The following is a 21,981-nucleotide window of genomic DNA, read 5'->3' on the forward strand; positions in this document are numbered from 1 at the left end:
CAAGGGATGTGAAGGGTAACAAGAAGGGTTTCTACAGGTATGTTAGCAACAAGAAAAAGGTCAGGAAAAGTGTGTGACCCTTACTGAATGGAGGAGGCAACCTAGTGACAGATGATGTGGAAAAAGCTGAAGTGCTCAATGCTTTTTTTGCCTCAGTCTTCACAGACAAGGTCAGCTCCACACTGCTGTCCTGGGCAACGCAGTATGGGGAGGAGGTGAGCAGCCTTCAGTGGTGAACAGGTTAAGGACTATTCAGAAAAGCTGAACATACACAAATCCATGGGTCCAGATCTAATGCATCCGAGGGTGCTGAGGGAATTGGCTGATGTGATTGCAGAGCTATTGGCCATTATCTTTGAAAACTCATGGCGATTGGGGGAGGTGCCGGACGATTGGAAAAAGGCAAATATAGTGCCCATCTTTAAAAAAGGGAAGAAGGAGAATCCGGGGAACTACAGATCGGTCAGTGTCACCTCAGTTCCTGGAAAAATCATGGAGCAGGTCCTCAAGGAAACAATTTTTAAGCACTTGAAGGATAGAAAGGTGATCAGGAACAGTCAACATGGATTTACCAAGGACAAGTCATGCCTGACCAACCTGATTGCCTTCTATGATGAGACAAGTGGCTCTGTGGATATGGGGAAAGCAGTGGACATGATATATCTTGACTTTAGCCAAGCTTTTGATACAGTCTCCTACAGTATTCTTGCCAGCAAGAATACTGTAGGAGACCAGCAAGTTAAAAAAGTATGGCTTGGATGAATGGACTATAAGACGGATAGAAAGCTGGCTAGATTGTCGGGCTCAATGAGTAGTGTTCAGTGGCTCGATATCTAGTTGGCAGCTGGTATCAAGCAGAGTGCCCCATGGGTCGGTCCTGGGGCCAGTTTTGTTCAACATCTTTTTTAATGATCTGTATGATGGGATAGATTGCACCCTCAGCAAGTTCTGACACAAAGCTGGGAGGAGAGGTAGATATGCTGGAGGATAGGGATAGGGTCCAGAGTGACCTAGACAAGTTGGAGGATTGGGCCAAAAGAAATCTGATTAGGTTCATCAAGGACAAGTGCAGAGTCCTGCACTTAAGATGGAAGAATCCCTTGCACTGCTACAGGCTGGGGACCAACTGGCTGAGTGGCAGTTCTGCAGAAAATGACCTCGGGATTACAGTGGATGAGAAGCTGCATATGAGTCAGCAGTGTGCCCTTGTTGCGAAGAAGGCTAATGGCATATTGAGCTGCATTAGTAGAAGCACTGCCATCAGATTAAGGGAAGTGATTATTCCCCTCTATTTGGCACTGGTGAGGCCACATCTGTAGTATTGCATCCAGGACCAGTGCTAGGGTTTCTTGCGCCCTAGGCACACGGCCATTTTGCTGTCCCCCGTGCTGATCCCGCGGTTCAGGTGGAGCTGCCGCAGTCATTCCTGCGGAGGGTCCGTTGGTCCGTGGCTCAGGTGGAGCTGCCGCAGGCATGCCTGTGGGCGGTCCACCGGAGCCGCACGAGCAGCTGACCGTCCGCAGGCATGACTGTGGCAGCTCCACCGGAGCCGCGGACCAGCGGACCCTCTGCAGGCATGCCTGCGGCAGGTCAACCGGAGCCGCCTGCCGCCCCCTCGGCAAAATGCCGCTCCCCGAATAATCCTGGAGCCCTAGGCGATTGCCTAGGCTGCCTAAATGATAGCGCCGGCCCTGATTGCATCCAGTTTTGGACCCCCCACTACAGAAAAGATGTGGACAAATTGGAGAGAATCCAGCGTAGTGCAATGAAAATGATTAGGGGGCTGGGGCACATGACTTATGAGTACAGTCTGAGGGAACTGGGCCTGTTTAGTCTTCAGAAGAGACGAGTGAGGGAGGATTTGATAGCAGCTTTCAACTACCTGAAGGGGGGTTCCAAAGAGGATGGAGCTCAACTGTTCTCAGTGGTGGCAGATGACAGAACAAGGAGCAATAGTCTCAAATTGCAATGGGGGAGGTCTAGTTGGATAGTAGGAAGCGCTATTTCACTAGGAGGGTGGTGAAGCGCTGGAATGGGTTATCTAGGGAGCTGGTGGAATCTCCATCCTTAGAGGTTTTTAAGGCCCCGCTTGACAAAGTCCTGGCTGGGATGATTTAGTTGGTGTTGGTCCCGCTTTGAGCAGGGGATTGGACTAGGTGACCTCCTGAGGTCTCTTCCAACCCTAATCTTCTATGATTCTATGATAACTTTATTCTATCAACTGTCCTGACTCTATCTGTTGTTTTCTCCTATTCTCTCATAACAGGGCTCACTCACACTTTTCATAACTCAAGAGTCATATTATAAGAAGATACCTGTGCATATAATGTATTGGCCCACTGATTCTAACGTTGGGTAGCTAAAGGCAAGAGGACAAGATGCACATTTACTGGATCAATACAACATGCCTTCTAATCTCTTACTGTCCAGTCCTGCAAAGTGCTGGGATGCAACTCCATGCTCAGCACTTCACAAGATCAGGGCCTTCATGCTCCATCGTGAAGACTTACTTGCTGATCTTCAATGTGTCCTCTTATGATGTGTAGGCAAAGACCATTGATTGTGATGGAATCTGGAAGACAGTTTGCTGAAGCTGGTGGAATCTCCTGAAGTGAGTTGATGTCACTCCTGCCCAGCAACTCTTCACAGGCCTTTTTCACTGCTGCAACTGTGGGCTCAGCAATGTTCACCAAGTGGATTTCTTTGAACCAGCCAAATAATGGAGCTAGCTCAACAAAATTCTTTATAGTCCGTACAATCACATGAGCACATAAATCTAGTGGGAAGCCAAAAATTCCTGAGCTTACTGCAGGGATTGCAACAGACTTTATATTATTCTCCGGGGCATTAACATATTTCAGGACATTTATAATGGCTGTCTCAAGCATGTGACAACATCTCTCACTTTCATTTGCAGACCATCTTGGACCTACTGTGTGGATAACTTTCTTACAAGAAAGCCTGCCTCCACCTGTCACTGCTATTTGGCCAGTGGTGAGTGTTCCATGGCGATCGATATAACATTTACTCTCTTGCTTAATTTCTGGCCCACCAACTTTCACCAGGGCAAGAGCAAGGCCTCCAATATGGTCCAGATGTTCATTGCCTGCATTCACCAAAGCATCAGCATTATGTCTTGTCATATCATCCATCCAAACAGATATTTCAATTCCTTCCTTCAGGCTTTTCCTGTATACTTCAAGGGGACATCTTATACTCTTAAGGAGAGACATGCAACCAAACTTCTTTTCAATGAGGTCACATAGACAGCTCTCTCTTCTCGTAAGGATTTCATAAACTGCCTTACTGATGGGAATTGTTAAGCTCTCCTCTGTATCCTTGCTGGACACTAGATAGAGAAATGCAGTAATCCAATGTAAAAAGTATTTTTATGCAGACCATATTTTAAAGCTTTCAATCATTTTTAAAATTGAGTTGGGACGATATAGGAAAATTACTTACTGATCATTCCTTTTGTCATAGTCTTCTTTTCTTCTATTCTACCTTAGAGGCACAGCAAGGACAGACAGTTTTTGGCTCCCTTTACCAGTAAAGCAAGAAGGCAAAGGCCTTACAAGTGAGAACTTCCTTATAGAAGCCTCAATTTGGGCCAGTTCTTGCCCATGTCAGCTGCCATGACTAACTCTCCTCTCACCCAGCCAGGCCTTTGTCTCCTAAATCAATCTGCAGCCTATGAGGACTCTGTTGTATGGGCCAGGTTACACTTACAGCCTCACCTTTGTTCCAATCAGATGCCATTCCCTGACTTCCCAGGATGAACTCTTCTTCCTTCTTCTGTCCATGTGGACTTCCTGTCTGGACTGTGGGTCATCCCATATCCCATTCTTCCAGGCCTTTTCTCTTTCCCTCCCTCCTTCCAATCCAATCCACATCACCACTGATGTGAGTTTCAGAGTGGTGGGGAGCCCATTTTGATTGTGAGGAACAGAAAAGGCTCAGCATCAATATTCTGGAGCTGCCAGATATCCACCTCATCCTACAAACCTGTAAACACCTGATTTTCCAGTCCCATGTTCTCACCCAATAAGCTCACTCTTTAGTTCTGCAGCTTCTCAGAGGCCCTTCCTTTTTACCCACAGCAGAGAGCCCACACTCTTACTACACATTTTAACTTTAAGTAGCACTGTAGGAGAAGAAAATGGGCCACCATCTCATTTCACACAAGCCACTAAATAGCTGTCAGATCAACAATATTTTTTTATCACAGCCCACTGGGAGTAAATCTCAACTAGCAACATAGAACTGCAAAGGTCTTTACACCATTACAAATCCCCTGAGTTATATAATCCTCTGTATTGGTAGATTTCTATAGAACTACATACAAGAGATCTCTTGTTAACTTGTTTGTGGCAGTGTAAATCCTTACAATTTGCGTGAGTTTACCATACTTTTCAGCTGAGCTACTGTATTTATTTCTCCCCTCAGTCGTAGTCTAAAAATAGACTGTTCGGCACCTCATTGTTACTAAGGTGCACTGAATTTAAGCTGTTTTTCATCCCGGCACTTTTTCTTTAGCATACGTGTACTGTGCTTTTACAGGTGTGGTGAAATAATGTAAAACTAATTAAACATAACATTCAAGTATCAGAGGGGTAGCCGTGTTAGTCTGGATCTGTAAAAGCAGCAAAGAGTCCTGTGGCACCTTATAGACTAACAGACATATTGGAGCATGAGCTTTTGTGGGTGAATACCCACTTTGTTGGATGCCTAAATTCTAATCTGCTCCATAACGTGAAAAGAAAGCTTACCTGAATTGTAATACTCCTTAGGGGTCTCTGGTGGTGAGATTCTGGCTTCATAATTCACATGGCTTGATTCCAAAGAAAATACATCTGAATCACTCTGTTTTAAGAATGAGGAACTATCTGCACTCTCTGTTCCCACATTTTTCATAAAAGGCAGGTACTGCTGACCATTTATATCATGGTCTGTCTCATCAAAGCAACTGACCTGTCCACAATAAGACAGCGAAGATGTTAACATGCTCTGCCTCTTACTTGATCTTGAAGGAGAATAAGACTCATTTTTGTAATAATCTAAGCACTGACTTGTGCTGTTCTCTATGTTATCAAGCAATTCTGAATAGTGATAATCTCCTTGAATATTAGAGAGCAAAGATTTGGAAAACGAAACCTGAGGAAAGGTCATGTTGAAGCAGCTCCATTGTTCTTGGGGTGATATGGTTTTCTTGGGTGATTTTGGAGGAGTGGAAGAATTTAGGTTGTACAAAGAAGTGATGTCACAAAAATGCTGAAATGAAAGAAACAGACTTAAGAATGTTTACGATACAATTGAACACTATAAAATCCAAATATGAAAAAAAGTTAAATTAGTTTTCAAGATCCGAAGACATAGATATATTTTTCTGTCTGTCAAAAAGAAAAAGTTACCATAGCTGACATTTCTCTGGTGGCCTTCCTGAACTAACGGGGGCATGGAGCATTTCATGCTGTGAGAAGATTTAATGGAGAGGGGAGAACCAGATGAAAAGAAGAAAATTTAAAAGGAAAAAAGATGAGGAAACATTTCATTGTAAAAAGTCCCAAAATTAAGATTAACATTAAAGTAAACAAAGGCTCTAGGTAATAAAAGACACCTGGTTCTGAACACACCAGAGAGAAAGTTGATGGCTGGGGTGTACATTGCCCCTCTTGAGTGACAGTTTTAGAAGTCTCCAACACTGATGTAAAGGGGACCCAACTCAATGGTTAAGTATTAGTATACATGACAATTCAGATATGAATAAAAAATACTCTAAAGCAGTAAGGACTAATGCAGCTGGCAAGCAATGAAAAAATATAACTTAGTTATCTGATTAGTTTGTAAAATTATATTAGGAAATATAAACATATAACCTCAGAAAGCATTCAGTAAAGTCTTATTTATTACACAGACAGCTGGACTGCTAGTAAAATATATAAATTCACTATGCCCTACCTTTAAAACTTTTTCTGGAACCTCAGGCAGGAGTTCCTGAAGTTGGTCAAAAGTTGCCAACAACAGCCACTTCAGTGAAGACCCCTTCTTTAACAGGAGCTGAGCTACTAGAGGGTTTATACATGGAAAAGTAAGCAAGCACTTCTCTGCCTGGGGAGGAAAAAAGTCACTGTCAGCTTCCGAAATGATCCATTTGGGACATTCAGCTTGCTCTGTTATTAGAAGGTAAAGAGAGTACCATCTTTATATAATCTCTGGGCACAGAATCTGTCACATAACCACAATTCTGAGCAGGTAGGCCTTGTATATACCACCTAAACATCTATAAATAGAATATCTTTCTAGAGGGGGAACAATTTATGCACAACTGTATGAGCATATAGGAAGATAAAGTAACTGCTCTATACCTAAAGTTGACAAAATTATCCATTTAATCTGGATTTTCAACACACACCCCAAACTTTTCTAAAAAACTTTCTTTGGATCTAAAAAAGTCAAATGTTTACTCTCAGGTTAGAATAGATCTCTCCCCCCTCTCCCCAAGTTCAAGGGAAACTGCCCAAGCTGTGTATTGTACTCTACATAAGGCCCTTTGTTTTCAGGTTTTATTTGTCTTAAAAATTTCTGGGAATTTAGGGGGAAGTGAGGGATGCCTGATATGCACGGGAGCCAGCAGTTGGCGGGTCTGGGCTGCCAGGATCCATCTGCCTGTCCATCTCGCTCCCCAACTCAGCAGAAGTAGATGGGCCAACCTGAAGGGCTGGAGTCAGGAGGTGGCTCTGCCTGGCAGGAAAGCAGATGGGGACTATTACCCAGCTCCCCTGCTCATCATGCTCCTCCACTACATACTGCACTACTTGGCAGGGAGCCACCTGATAGGAGAGCCCCCCTCAGCTGCAGGTGCTCAGCTCCCTTCCCATCTTGTCATCTCACTTCCCCATGCAGACAGGCTCTTCCAGCATGTAAATATCTATAAATGAATTATCCAATGAGTAAATAAACAAATGTTTACAATCTTGGGCTCAATACTTTAATGGGATAAATTACATACACACAGTTAAGCATGTGGTTAGCTGCTATGTTGGCTCGGAATCAAAGTGTTCAGAACCCTACAGGATTCAGCCATTGTTTTGTAATCTGGCCCAGTTTATTTAGCTTTTAGAATTTGGTACACAAGATTATAGTGTCACAATAAACAGGATATGGTGACCAGACAAATCGGGACGGGGGTAGGGGGTAATAGGAGCCTATATAAAAAAAAGATCCCAAAATCAGGGCATCTGGTCACCCTAAAACAGGATGAGTCTTTTCCAGCTGAGATATTCAGATTGATTTGCTCCCTGGGATATTCTACTGCCTCTTAACACTGAGGATGAATCTTTCTTCCAGCACAGCTGCCTCTGAAAGCACTCAGAAATGAAAATTCCATCTACTTGTGCCTGTATGGATGATTCAGGCCCATTGTGTTTATATTTGACAACAAAACAATAGAAAATGCGAATAATGAAAACAACCTAGCATTTTAAATATCTTACAAACAGTAAGAGAACTGCTATACGTAGTACGAAGACAAACAAACCTCAGATGGCAAGATAGAAAACCAGGATTTGTCCAACCATTCACGAGGATTTGTTTTAGAAGACATCAAAATGTTGTCAGCAATCTGACGAATTAACAATGCTGTCTCTTCAACCCCTGGCACAAGAGCTACCTAAAGTAATTTAAAATACTTTAGCTCAAAGGTTATACTTAAGAGTAAAAGTTTGTATTCACAATGGTCTGCAGCAGGAAAGAAACTAGAAAACTTAAAGATGGTCCTGAAACCAAAGGCCTATAGTCATTATAATTGTTCCATACAAGTGATATGGAGGGTGGTAGCCTCTATCTTCAGCCCCACACACTGACTCTGGATTACTCAAACTCTGTGTAGGTAAAACTAATTCCACTACAACACCTTTTAGATATGATGAAGTATGTAGCTATAACAATACTCCCTTTCAAAAAAGGTAATTCTTGTGAGCCTAAATTTGATATGTTATAGTAAAGGTGTAATAAGTTCCAGGAATTCAGGGTATTTAGCATTTTGAATGCCTAAGTAATTTCCTAGTGAATTACTGAACACACACATTGAACTGTACAAGGATTGATCTTCAAATATGTCATTTCTCTACAGCTAATTTGACTAGGATAACTTTGCATGAGATTTTAATGTATATGTGACAGTAAATCACCTTATCTTTGCAATTTATTTTATGTATTTGTATCAGCTAGTCACACATACCAACTTGATGAATCACAAAAACTTTCCCCTTTTTTAAAAATTTCTACTACTCCAAATATCAGTAAAATTTTTATAGAATTTTTTTTTATAAACTTTCTTCTTAGTACACAATGGATAAAATTTCTTCGTAGTACACCCCTCTCCCCCAATTATAAAGTTTGCTGGTGAAATGACACCAGCAGAGAAAACTTTTTTTCTCTTTTAAAACAATAGATTTGTCTCTTAAGAATCTTGCAAATCACCTTCTTTAGTATCTTTTTACAGATAGTGACATTAACTTTGACTTGTGAATCAAAATGCAGAAGCCACATTACACTACAAAAAAGAATAATACAGCTGGGTTCACATACACAATAATGGATTGATAAAATAATGATATTTTTTCAGTATTATGACCTCTAGTGGTAAAACACAGCTATTTCTGATTCTTAGTCTGAGTCCTATTCAAAGTCCATTGAAGTCAATCCGATCCTCATTCAACGGCAATGATCAGGCTCCAACACCTCATTTGAATCAGGTATTTAAATTTCAACTATTTCATAAGTTTGATTTTGTGTACATGCTTTATCAAATGTTTTGGTAATGGCATGGAGGTGGTTTTATGATACTGAAGGTAAAAGTAGACTTATAGTCATCTTTACTAAAGAAATTACCTTCACTTCAAAGTCTTCTGATTTCTGTGAAAATGGAACCAAAGCAGCATAAATTAAGGATAGATGATGCAGAGTCTTTCCTGTGAGACTGTACCTGAAACACAGTTGCATTATACTCACTATAAATACACTATACAAGTGGCAGCTTTAGCTTGGGTTCAATTACACCTACAGAAATCATGAAACTAAGGGTGCCGAACCTGAGTGGCACTTTGACCTCGTGTGCCAGGTCATAACACCTGGAGTGGAGAGCCAGGCCCAGGCCCAGGCCCAGACCCAGAGGACTGGGGCTGTTGCTGTGGGGTGAGTGAGAGGCAGGCTTGCTCACCAGCTATCGCCCCTACCTCTGGGGTTCTCACCTCTGCACTAGGCTGAGATTAGAGTTGTGGTGTTGCTGTGGGTGTTTATTGGATTATCATCCAATATTATGCTTCCTAATTTTGTTCTTACCAGTAGAATATTGTTGAAATAATATATAAATGATAGATCATGCTCTCTTTGTATTTATTTTTTGTTTTGTTTCATACTGCAATTACACTAGAGTTATTGAATCAGGAGGTTGCATCCGCCACTGCACTATACATTAGAGATATTTGATAGCTGCATATAATATTTTCAAAACAGACAAATTCTTCTGTAACTATGTAGTTTACCTACCAGAATTCTGAATATTAACTAAAGCTCTGTGAACATTAATTAACAAATAGCTCTGCAAGGAGCAACCGGAATGCAGCTGAATCATTCAACCAGAGAGGCTGCATTGTGAGGGAGAAAAATGATGTCAGTCTTCAATGCACAGTCAGTGCTATGAGGCAACAGCTCTGGAAGGGAACCCAGTTAACAAGGGAAAGAGCGCAGAGAGGAGGTAGCCAGTGCAGGGAGAATTTACTGCTTACCATTAGCTTACAGGTGGTTACATGAGACAGCAGAATCAGAGATTCAGGTACTACTTATGAATGAGGCAGAGCTTCTGGAGCAAAAGCAGAAGGGTCGCTGGCAATGATCAACAGATTTGGAGAATACATGCATAGCTGCCAGGCAGGATATAATATCGATACCATGATTAACAGACATGCACTTGTAGGACATTAGCTTATTTTAGCCCATTACAATGCACAGTTCCAATGGTTATTGTTGTCAAGCCAGTATTGTCTCCAGATATGTTGATTTTTACTTTTTTAATCTCAAAGGATGTCTTTACTTTTTTAATCTCAAAGGATGTCTGCTCTAAGTATTAACTGCTTAGAAAAGTAAATTTATTTTTAAAACTGAATGGTTTATCTCTTGAACATGACCAAAAATAATTTAAAAACTCAAAATGCCCTGTTTTGACCCTTTAGGGTACCAAGAAATTAATTGCCATGTAAATCAGTCTACTGAATCCCAAGATAAAAGTGCGGCAACATAGAAATTTAGTGAAAAGTCCAATGCAAATTGGAAACACACTGGAAGTTGTGTATGTACCCAGGGCCGGCGCTTCCATTTAGGTGGCCTAGGCAATCGCCTAGGGCGCCAGGATTATTGGGGGGCGGCATTTTGCCCGGGGGGCAGCGGCAGGCGGCTCCGGTGGACCTGCCGCAGTCGTGCCTGCGGAGGGTCCCCTGGTCCCGCGGCTCCAGTGGAGCTGCCACAGGCATTCCTGCAGAGGTCTGCTGCTCCTGCGGCTCCGGTGGACTCCTGCAGGCATGGCTGCGGCAGCTCCACCGGAGCCGCGGACCAGCGGACCCCACCGGAGCCGCGGGACCAGTGCGCGGGGCGGTGAAATGGCCGTGCGCCTAGGGTGCTAAAAACACTAGCGCCAGTCCTGTACATACCTATTTATACTGTTGTAAAATAGTGCATGACTTGCAATTAAATTTTAATATTTTGTTAAGTTACTTTGTTCTAGTAAATGATTTCACTCTGTTTTAGAACACCATGCTAGTAGAATGAATGTTTAACTTACTCTGAATTCAGTCTTTCTCTGGAATACAAAATGATCCAACAGCAACTGTATTGGAGGGATAGTGCCATCAGTCTTAATATGATATTATCAGAGGATTTCTCATAATTCAGTTCTTCCAAAGTCTACCACAAAATTAGCACAAAAACGGTAAAAACAATTGAATATATTTACAAGGCTGCTGTAAGATTTAAAATGTGCATCACTGTAATGTGAACTTTACAATTGAGAAGGAATCTTATTAAGAGGATAAAGCTCACTGGATTGGAAGCCAGGAGACCTAGATTCTTTCTATTCTGACTTTTATTCTGTGTGAACTTTGGCAAGTCATTTGACCTCACCATGCCTCAGTTTTCCCCTTTGTAAAATAGGGATATTTATGTACTGCACAGGTTTGTTCTTAGGCTTACTGAGAACTATAAAAATGCAAATTATTATTATTAATCTTTACCTTAATCAATCTATATGTATTACACTATGGATGCATTGGATTTATAAAGTACAAAGTGGTTAAATACTATGCTGTAGGAGGGTGTAGATGTGTTCTGTTTTCAATATTAATATGTGATTTTATACTCAATTTATCTTGCAATATCAGTTCTTCTAGCTGTAGAGTTTCAGTCGTACATTTATAGATGAATAAACATAAGGAATTTTAATAAAAAAGTGCATACGATCATGTTCAGTTGTTCAAACCTTAGCGTAGACCAAATTCCTCTTTACATAAGTATGTATATCTTGTTGACATGAAAGGAATTAACATGGATATCAATGAGAGGATATAGTCATCTATAACTTGAATTGTTCACAAGATATTTTCAATTATACAATCCCTTTTTCAAGTGTGGGGTCTTTAATAATAAATATTCTATATTATCAAAATCACTTCAGGGATTTTAGAACAGAACTGACAACACGGATAATGCAGATCAGCTTTGCAGGTATTCTGTTATCAAGCATAAGTGTAGAAAGAAGATACAATACAAGATCAATCAGTAAATACCTCAATGACATAAAGAGAATTTTGGATTCATTCAACTCTGGGATAACTTCTGGGATGAGAAGCTATTAGGACTTGAAACGGTCATCCTAAAATGGGGGTTAAGAGGAACAACAAAAATGGCTAGACGGCTGGAGAGACTGGTTTACAAGGAAAGATTAAGAGATGTAACAGAGTGCAGAATTTGACCATGTTGGTCTAATTTTGTACCTCAATGATTATGGCAGTGCGTTCATCTATTGTTATCACGACATAGCGTTCTGTACCTCCGAAGAGCTGTAATGATTCACTGCAACTTCTCTCAACAAAAGTAATATTGTACCTGCAGAATTCACAAACTGTCAGTAAATTTCATTTAAGTGAAATGATGAAATCTTCCTAAAAGGAGAAGAATGTTGTTGTGACGTCCTTTTATTTAATTCTTCAACTCCAATTATATGGATTTTTAATTTCTTGATCTCTTGTGAACCCCCAACTATACTTCAATTAAGACATATATTCAAAGGTCAAAAATCAATATAGTGAGACTTCAATATTTCAATATTTATTCTGTTAGGTTTAATTCCACATTTATTTAATATTACCTTGTTGTACTGCCACAGTCTGCACAGAAGGTTGCAGTTCCATGAAGCAACATTATGTAAAGCAGAGAATGATATTCATAAGTCAGCAAAACATTTTGATGTTGAAATTTGCAGTGTAGCAAAGTCAATCCTTTTAACTTCTTGTTGAGAAGCTATAGCTGTATTACATTGCTTCTGACAACTAAAAAAGATTTTAGCAACATGCTACCCTGATTATAAGCCAATCCTTCCTCATTTAGGGCCATATCCCTCTTTATAACTGTGCAGCACAGAGAGACTGAAAGGAGTGAAATTCCTCTCTAATGGCCCTCAAATTGCCAGAGTGAGGGTCCAGATATTCTGTGTGTGACTGGTGACCTGCTGCGAAATTCCAGAATTCTTTGCTGATCCCTTTGATGGTTCCACAATTCCAAGCAAATTTAAGTAAAAAGCGCTGACTGGGTCCCTGGCTACTCTGCCCACAGTCAGGCTGAGCACAAACCAGAGCTCAGGGCTAAGAAGAACTCATTAAGTAAATTATTAAATTTTTAAATACTGAAATTAAAAAAGATGGTTACTCACCTTTGTAACTGTTGTTCTTCAAGATGTGTTGCTCATATCCATTCCAAGTAGGTGTGCACGCGCCGCATGCACATTCGTTGGAAGATTTTTACCCTAGCAACACTCAGTGGGTCAGCTGGGTCGTCCCCTAGAGTGGCGCCACCATGGCGGCGAATATATACCCCTGCCAACTCAACAGCCCTTCAGTTCCTTCTTGCCGGCTACTCCAACAGAGGGGAAGGAGGGCTGGTTTGGAATGGATATGAGCAACACATCTCGAAGAACAACAGTTACAAAGGTGAGTAACCGTCTTTTCTTCTTCGAGTGCTTGCTCATATTGATTCCAATTAGGTGACTCCCAAGCCTTACCTAGGCGGTGGGGTCGGAGTGAGATGTCGCAGAATGTAGAACTGCTGATCCAAATGCCACGTCATCTCTGGACTGTTGAACCAATGCATAATGTGACGCAAAGGTGTGGACCGAGGACCAGGTAGCTGCACGACATATTTCCTGGATCGGTACATGAGCCAGGAAAGCGGCAGATGAAGCCTGAGCCCTGGTAGAATGGGCAGTAAGGTGGCTCATCGGAACATGAGCCAAGTCATAGCAGGTGCGAATGCACAATGTCACCCAAGATGAAATCCTCTGGGAGGAGACAGGTAGGCCCTTCATCCAGTGTGCCACCGCGACGAAGAGTTGTGGTGTTTTATGGAAGGGCTTTGTTCGCTCAGTATAAAATGCGAGTGCCCTACGGATGCCTAGGGAGTGCAGTTGTTGCTCCCGGCGTGATGAGTGTGGCTTCGGGAAGAAGACTGGAAGGAAGATATCCTGGTTGATATGAAAGGCCGATACCATTTTAGGGAGGAAGGCCGGACGTGGTCGCAACTGTACCTTGTCCTTATGAAACACTGTATACGGGGGGTCCACCGTGAGAGTCCGAAGTTCAGAAACTTTTCTTGCCGATGTAATGGCTACGAGGGAGGCTGTCTTCCAGGACAGGTACAGCAGCGAGCAGGTTGCCAGAGGCTCGAAGGGAGCAGTCATAAGTTTGGCTAGAACTAGGTGGAGGTCCCAAGTTGGGGCGGGGCGGCATACTTGTGGGTATAATCGCTGCAAGCCCTTGAGGAACCTCGAAACCATGGGATGAGAGAAGACTGAGCAGCCGCTGTCCCCTGGGTGGAAGGTAGAGATGGCCGCCAAGTGCACCATCAATGAAGATACCGCTAGGCCATGCTGTTTGAGAGACCAGAGGTAGTCCAAGATGGTAGGGACCGGAACCTCAGTGGGAATAACATTACGTTGGTCACGCCAGCAGGAGAAGTGCTTCCACTTGGCCAGATATGTTAATCTAGTGGAAGGTTTCCTACTACCTACTTGTTGGACCAAGGCAGAGCAACGTAACTCGGACTGGCTTAACCACACAGTAACCATGCTGTGAGGTGAAGAGACTGCAGGTCTGGGTGGTGAAGTCTGCCGTGATCCTGAGTTATCAGGTCCGAGCAAAGAGGTAGAGGGATTGGGCTGGCTATCCACAGGTCGAGCAACATGGTGTACCAGTGTTGACTCGGCCAGGCTGGAGCGATCATGATGAGGTGGGTTCTGTCTCTGCGGAGCTTGAGCAGGACCCTGTGAACCAGCGGGAACGGTTGGAAGGTGTAAAGCAGATGGCTCATCCACGGTATCAGAAATGCATCTGAGATCGAGCCCTGGGATAGACCTTGGAAGGGGCAGAACGTCTGGCATGTCCTGTTCTCGCGGGAGGTGAAGAGGTCTATGCGGGGAAAGCCTCACTTCCGGAAAACAGAATGGATAACTTCCGGACGAATTGACCATTCGTGAGACAGGAAGGATCTGCTGAGTTGATCCGCCAGAGTGTTCCGAACCCCTGGGAGAAAAGACGCTACCAGGTCTATCGAGTGGGCTACGCAGAAGTCCCAGAGCTGAATAGCTTCCTAGCAAAGGGGGGAGGAACGTGCTCCTCCCTGCTTGTTTATGTAAAACATGGCCGTTGTGTTGTCTGTGAACACTGAGACACAACGGCCTTGTAACTGCCCTTGAAATGCCTGGCACGCAAGGCGGACTGCTCTCAGCACCTGCACATTGATGTGCAAGGCCAGTTCCTGAGTTGACCAAAGGCCTTGAGTGCGGAGATGTTCGGGGTGGGCACCCCAGCCGAGAGATGACGCGTCCGTTGTGAGGGTCATTGAAGGTTGAGGCGGATAAAATGGCATCCCTGCACAGACCAGGGAGGGCGTCAACCACCAGTCCAGGGAGCTTAGGATGACCGAGGGGATCGTAAGGATCATGTCTATACTGTCTCTGCCCGGGCAGTATACCGAGGAGAGCCAAGTTTGAAGGGGACGGAGACGTAGTCTGGAGTGTTTGGTCACGAACGTGCAGGCAGCCATGTGACCCAAGAGGCCGAGACAAGTGCGAGCCGAAGTTGTCGGGAAGTTTTGTAGGCCTTGTATAATTGATACCATCGCCTGAAACCGATGCTGTGGTAAGCAGACCCTGGCGAAACTGGAGTCCAGAATGGCCCCAATGAATTCTATTCTTTGTTTGGGAACCAGGGTGGATTTCTCTATGTTGCAGGCCTAGTCTCTCGAATAGGTTCTTCACGATGCCCACATGACGGGGGACTTGGGTCTCGGAGGCCCCTCGAATGAGCCAATCGTCGAGATATGGGAAGACGTGTATCCGATGACGACAGAGGGAGGCGGCAACTACAGCTATGCATTTTGTGAATACCCGTGGGGCTGCAGAGAGGCCATACGGAAGGACTGTAAATTGGAAATGTTGATGGTTGACCACAAACCAGAAGTACCGTCTGTGCAGAGGGTAAATGGCAATGTGAAAATACGCGTCCTTCATATCGAGGATGGCATACCAGTCTCCGGGATCCAAGGATGGGATGATAGTCCCCAGGGATACCATGCGGAACTTCAACTTTATCATGAACTTGTTGAGTCCTCGCAGGTCTAGGATAGGTCTGAGACCTCCCTCCGCCTTGGGGATTAGGAAATAGCGGGTATAGAACCCCTTGCCCCTCGAGTCCTTTGGTACCTTCTCTATAGCTCCCATGGCAAGGAGCATCCTTACCTCTTGCAAGAGGAATTGCTCGTGAGAGGGGTCCCTGAAAAGGGACGAGGATGGGGGGTGGGAAGGAGGGGGTGAAATAAACTGGAGGTGGTATCTGAATTTTACCGTGCGTAGGACCCAAAGATCTGAAGTTAGTTGGGCCCACGCCGGGAGGAAAAGGGAGAGGTGGCTGTAAAAAGGAAGGGAAGGATCCTGGGAAACAACTGGTATGCTGTCCTCGGGTGTGCCTTCAAAAATTTGGTTTGGGTCCCACGGGTGGTTTGGAGGGACCCTGATTCTGACCCCCTGAGGTCCCGACTGCCGTCTGCGATTGCCTCGGCCGCGCCTTCTGCCAAAGTCCTGTCGTGGCCTAGGTGGGGGGTAAGGGCAGTGAGGCTGAGGACAGAAGGATCTGCGCTGAGTCACCGGTGTGTGCATCCCGAGTGAGCACATGATCACCCTGTTGTCTTTCAGGCTTTGCAGCCTAGGGTCAGTCTTTTCAGAAAATAGGCCTTGGCCATCGAAGGGCAAGTCCTGTATGGTGTGTTGCAGTTCAGGTGGAAGGCCTGACACCTGAAGCCATGATATTCGCCTCATGGCAATTTCTGAAGCCAGAGTTCTGGCTGCAGAGTCTGCTGCGTCCAGCGAGGCCTGAAGAGAAGTTCTCATCACCTTATTTCCTTCCTCCAAAAGGGCAGCAAACTCTTGAAGGGAGTCTTGGGGAACTAACTCCATGAATTTTGCAACCGCCGCCCAAGTGTTATAATTGTACCGGCTAAGGAGGGCTTGCTGGTTTGCCACACTGAGTTGGAGGGCCCTAGCAGAGTATACCTTGCGGCCCAATAAGTCCATGCGCCTAGCCTCCTTTGATTTTGGAGCTGGAGCTTGCTGGCCATGCCGCTCCCTTTCATTGACTGATTGCATGACAAGGGAGCAGGGAGGAGGGTGCACGTACTAGTATTCGTACCCCTTAGAGGGTACCATGTACTTCCGCTCAACTCCCTGGCCGTGGGCGGAATAGAGGCTGGAGACTGCCAGATGGTATCGGCATTTGCTTGGATCATGCGAATGAATGGAAAGGCCACCATTCACTTCTATAACAAACCCTTAACCTATGCCTGAGTTATTGAAGTCTTCAAATTGTGGTTTGAAGACCTCAAGCTGCAGAGAATCCACCAGCAAGTGACCCATGCCCCACACTGCAGGGGAAGGCGAAAAACCTCCAGGGCCTCTGTCAATCTGCCCTGGAGGAAAATTCCCTCCCGACCCCAAATACGGCGATCAGCTAAACCCTGAGCACGTGCGCAAGACTCACCAGCCAGCACTCAGAAAAGAATTCTATGCAGTAACTCAGATCCCATCCCATCCAACATCCCATCACCAACCACTGGGCATACCTATCTGGCGATAATCAAAGATCTATTGCCAAAATTAGGCTCTTCCATCATACCATCCCTTCCATAAACTTATCAAGCTTAATCTTAAAGCCAGATATGTCTTTTGCCCCCACTACTCCCCTTGGAAGGCTGTTCCAGAACTTCACTCCTCTAATGGTTAGAAACCTTCGTCTAATTTCAAGTCTAAACTTCCTAGTGTCCAGTTTATACCTATTCGTTCTTGTATCTACATTGGTACTAAGCTTAAATAATTCCTCTCCCTCCCTAATATTAATCCCTCTGATATATTTATAAAGAGCAATCATATCCCCCCTCAGCCTTCTTTTGGCTAGACTAAACAAGCCAAGCTCTTTGAGTCTCCTTTCATATGACAGGTTTTCCATTCCTCGGATCATCCTAGTAGCCCATCTCTGAACCTGTTCCAGTTTGAATTCATCCTTCTTAAACATGGGAGACCAGAACTGCACACAGAATTCCAGGTGGGGTCTCACCAGCACCTTATATAACGGTACTAACACCTCCTTGTCTTTGCTGGAAATGCTGGGAAGTCTCATGAGGTCCTGATGTGCCCTCAGGTCAATTGGAGGAGGGCCCGAAGAGGATATCCCTGCCACCGCTTCATCTGGAGAGGAGGAAGAGGAAAGGCCAGGGACAAGAGGGTCCTGTGTGGGCTCCTGTTCTTGGGCAACGTCAGGCTCAGGTGGAACCTGAGGGTCTGTTGAGTGCATGGGAGCTTCCTCCATACCCGCAGGAGGCAAGCGGCTGACAGTCGCCTCCGGCACCTGGTGTTCTGATGATACCAAGCGTGATAGCACTGGAGGCACACCTTGGGCTTGGTGATATGCCCAAGGTGTCCAGAATGACCACTGATGAGGTCCTTGTTCTTGGGCCTGGGTCTCCTGGAAGACTTGGCTGGGCACATCTGAGTCACGGTCCTGTGCATAAGAGGCACTGTCCGCGTGAGATGACACAGATGTGTGTCGAGACGGCCACGGAGGAGCTGAAAAGCCCAGGGAAGGGTCTCCATCTCTAGACAATCTCTCTCTGTGCGGTACTGGAGAGTGGTACCAGGCACTATACTGGTACCGGGAATGAGACTGGGACCTGCGACTGGAGCGGTGCTGGGAGGTCGACCGGGATCTCGAAACTCGACATCTAGAGCAGCTGCAAGAGGCGCGGTGCCGGGAACGGTGCAGGGAGCTAGATCAGTGCCGAGAGTACCGGGCCGGCGAACAGGACGCTGAATGGAGCCGCGAGTGCAACTGGTACCGAGATAGAGAGCGATGCTGGGACTGCGAGCGGCGTCGGGACCGGGATTGGCGATGGGACTGAGAGCGCGATCGTTATCGGTGCCTCTCGGCGGTGCTGACAGAGGATGGTCTCAGCAGGGCAGGCTTGCTGATCAATTGTATAACCTGCATCGACGGTGCCGGGGGTTGAGGCGGTGCAGACTCCGTCAGCGCGATCAGCTCCCTCCCCGTGGAAAAGGTCTCCGGCGTGGAGGGAATAGTGAGCTCAACCACGGCATGCGCCGGGGAGCTTTCAGGCATCGGCCTTGACGGCCCTTGCAGGACTGGAATCGGCGGTGCCGAAGCTGGCTGTGCCGCGGCAGGTGTCGGTGCCGGGCGGTCCGACTTAGGTGGGTGCTCCGACTGTGGTGCAGGCGGCACGGAAGCAGCAGGAGCCTTATGTTTCTTAACCGTGGGGAGAGGGAATGGTGCCGAGCAGACATCTGTGCCGGTGACAGTTGGTGCTGAGGGGCCTTAACAGTACCGGCGCGATCTGGTGCCAAAGAGACGCTTCTGCCTGATGCAGACTGTCCAGTGCTCGGTGCCGAGGGTGGAGGAGTAAGAGCGGCCTCCATCAGGAGCTGTTTGAGACGAAAGTCCTGCTCCTTCTTCGTCCTGGGCTTGAGGGCCTTACAGATCTGGCACTTATCCAAGAGATGGGATTCCCCCGAGGCACTTAAGACAGGAGTCGTGGGGATCTTCCATTGGCATTGGCTTGTGGCAGGCCGAGCACGGTTTGAAGCCTGGTGAACTGAGCATGGGCCCCGGTACTGGGTGCGGGGAAGGGGCTAATCCCCGAACACCTCTCAACTATAAACACTAACTATATTATAGAACGAGTAAAACTAACTGCAACTATAGAAATTATAACTATATACACAAGGATTAGTAAGAGAACTACGAGTAGCTAGGGAGGTGGAGATCAGCTAAGCCACGCTCCACTGTTCCAACGACCGACAGGGGCGGTAAGAAGGAACTGAAGGGCCGTTGGGTTGGCAGGGGTATATATCCGCCGCCATGGTGGCACCACTCTAGGGGGCGACCCAGCCGACTCACTGAGTGTTGCTAGGGTAAAAATCTTCTGACGAACGTGCATGCAGTGCCTGCACACCTAACTGGAATCGATATGAGCAAGCACTCGAAGAAGAAATGTTGGTTTTGGACTGTTAAATTGTTATTAAGAACAAGCTGGAAACTGTTTTGCCATTCTTCTTCATTGTTCCTCAGTTAGTATCAAACCTGGCAATACTTTTCAGCAAGATGGCCACCACTAGCACTAGGCTTAAAAGGGCAAATTGTAATTAAACTCTTCACAGAAACATACTTCACAATTCTTTTCCATAATGAAGAGTGCTGTTTACTCTGTGAACTTTTGGATTGTTGGGGAAAACAAAATGGATATTGTTTCTGTTAAGGAGAATAACAACACACCTGTGCCATGCACTATTTTCAAACCTTCAGAATTTTGTTATTGTTAAAAAGGTGTTTAAACAAATTGAAGGTGCTAGTATTCATTCAGGATTATGTAAATACCAAGTTGAGTCACAGGGTTTAAGAACATAAGAATATAAGAATGGCCATGCTGGGTCAGACCAAAGGTCCATCTAGCCCAGTATCCTGTCTTCTGACAGTGGTCAATGCCAGAGGGAATGAACAGGCAGGTTATCATCAAGTGATCCTTTCCCTGTCACTCACTCCCAGCTTCTGGCAAACAGAGGCTAGGGATGCCATCCCTGACCATCTTGGCTAATAGCCATTGATGGACCTATCCTCCATGAATTTATCTAGTTCTTTTTTTTAGTTTAAAGTAGAAGGGACCAACAGATGACACAGTCTGATCTCCTGTTTATCACAGGCCACTAAACTAACCCCCCTTTCCCCCCATCCCAGTAATCACCCACCAAGACAACAACCAGAATTAGATCAAATTATAACAGCTCTAAGGAGACTAAACTCTTTGCATGCCACAGGGAGAGAAAACAAAGTTTGAACATCCAAAACAGTTTTTGACTTTGCTAACTTGTAAAATAGCATTAGAAAAATTGGTAGCATCAGAAAAATGGAACATTTTTGTCTTCTAATATTTGGGGTAGTCCTGATAATTAAAAAAAAAAAGACAAAATATTTTTATGAAAACTTTTTTTAAAAAAATTACTCCTGGGCAGCACCCAAGCATGACATATTTAAGCTCAAAGGTGATTTTCTGAGAAAGTTATAGGATCGAAATAAGGATTTGGAATAAAAGCACTATTTCTCTGTTAACATCTCAAATATTAATATCAGTAGGCCAAATTCTGCTCTGATTCATGGCCATGTAACACCATTGACTTCAATAAGCCATGAATGTGATTGCCAAATTTGTCTTGTAGTCTTCCAAGGGCCTCATTTCAGAAAAATTCTAGGGCAAGAAAAATTGTGTCAGCATATAGAACATTATATGTGATTATATTATATCCTGAAAAGTCAGTGGGGAGGGCCAAAGGGGAGCATACAGACCTATGAAAAATCAGGAGGCAAACACCAGTCTGGTGGAAGGGCAACTGCCTACATTGCCCCATAGCAAATGAGGCCCCTAATTAAACTGACAGATAGATGCATCAGTAATCAGGTCAATTTCACTTACTTGGATTCTAGAAGCTGAAGGATTTCCGGTGCATTAAGAAGTCCTTCAGATGTCAGAAACACATACGGAATCTGCACCTCCAGAAGGAAGCAGCCAAAATTTTCACCTGAAACTTTTTCAGATTTAAAGATAAAGAATATAACAGCTTCACAAAACAGGAAATATCAGAGGTGATAGTTTTAGGTATTCAAATGGATGTATCTTTTTGAAAATGTAGACTATATACATCTTCATTAACATATTTTTGTTGAATTTTCTTCTTGTGTGAGTAATTTCAGATTCTAGAAGGCCCTTCCTAATTTTGTCTTGTATTCCCCCAGCACTGAGGCAAGCCTCCTTCTGCCTGAAGAACACTGACTACAGCCTCTATCAATGCTGAACTACCAGGTAGTCAAAGAGCTTCTCTCAGGAGCTCAATGCGATTCACTTCTAATCTTTGCCAGGATTGGGTTCAAGTCCAAAACTTCTTCCTATCTTACTCCTATTATATACATAATTCAAGAGACGATCTAGCGCAGTAGGCTTAGCTTTAGCCATTATTATTATTCTCTCTCTCTTTCATGGGCATATACCTGTAAACATTTTAGAGAATACAAATCCCTTTTTCAGGTGCAAGACCAACTTTTCATTTGA

At 44.6% G+C, this 21,981-nt stretch overlaps 1 protein-coding gene across 1 annotated transcript in view; it reads right to left on the reverse strand.

The window, feature by feature from the left end:
- Positions 1–21,981, reverse strand: part of SHOC1 (shortage in chiasmata 1) — a 123,761-nt gene that overhangs the window by 20,628 nt on the left and 81,152 nt on the right. Inside the window, exons 21-28 of the mRNA XM_050943022.1 lie at positions 21,349–21,460; positions 12,045–12,156; positions 10,838–10,959; positions 8,893–8,986; positions 7,538–7,669; positions 5,959–6,108; positions 4,770–5,271; positions 2,511–3,349 (exon numbers count right to left, since the gene is read on the reverse strand). Of these exons, the coding sequence (XP_050798979.1) occupies positions 2,511–3,349; positions 4,770–5,271; positions 5,959–6,108; positions 7,538–7,669; positions 8,893–8,986; positions 10,838–10,959; positions 12,045–12,156; positions 21,349–21,460 (2,063 nt within the window). The remainder of the gene's footprint in view (positions 1–2,510; positions 3,350–4,769; positions 5,272–5,958; positions 6,109–7,537; positions 7,670–8,892; positions 8,987–10,837; positions 10,960–12,044; positions 12,157–21,348; positions 21,461–21,981) is intronic.

Source organism: Gopherus flavomarginatus, chromosome 3 (genome assembly GCF_025201925.1).
Source record: "Gopherus flavomarginatus isolate rGopFla2 chromosome 3, rGopFla2.mat.asm, whole genome shotgun sequence".
NCBI lineage: Eukaryota > Metazoa > Chordata > Testudines > Testudinidae > Gopherus > Gopherus flavomarginatus.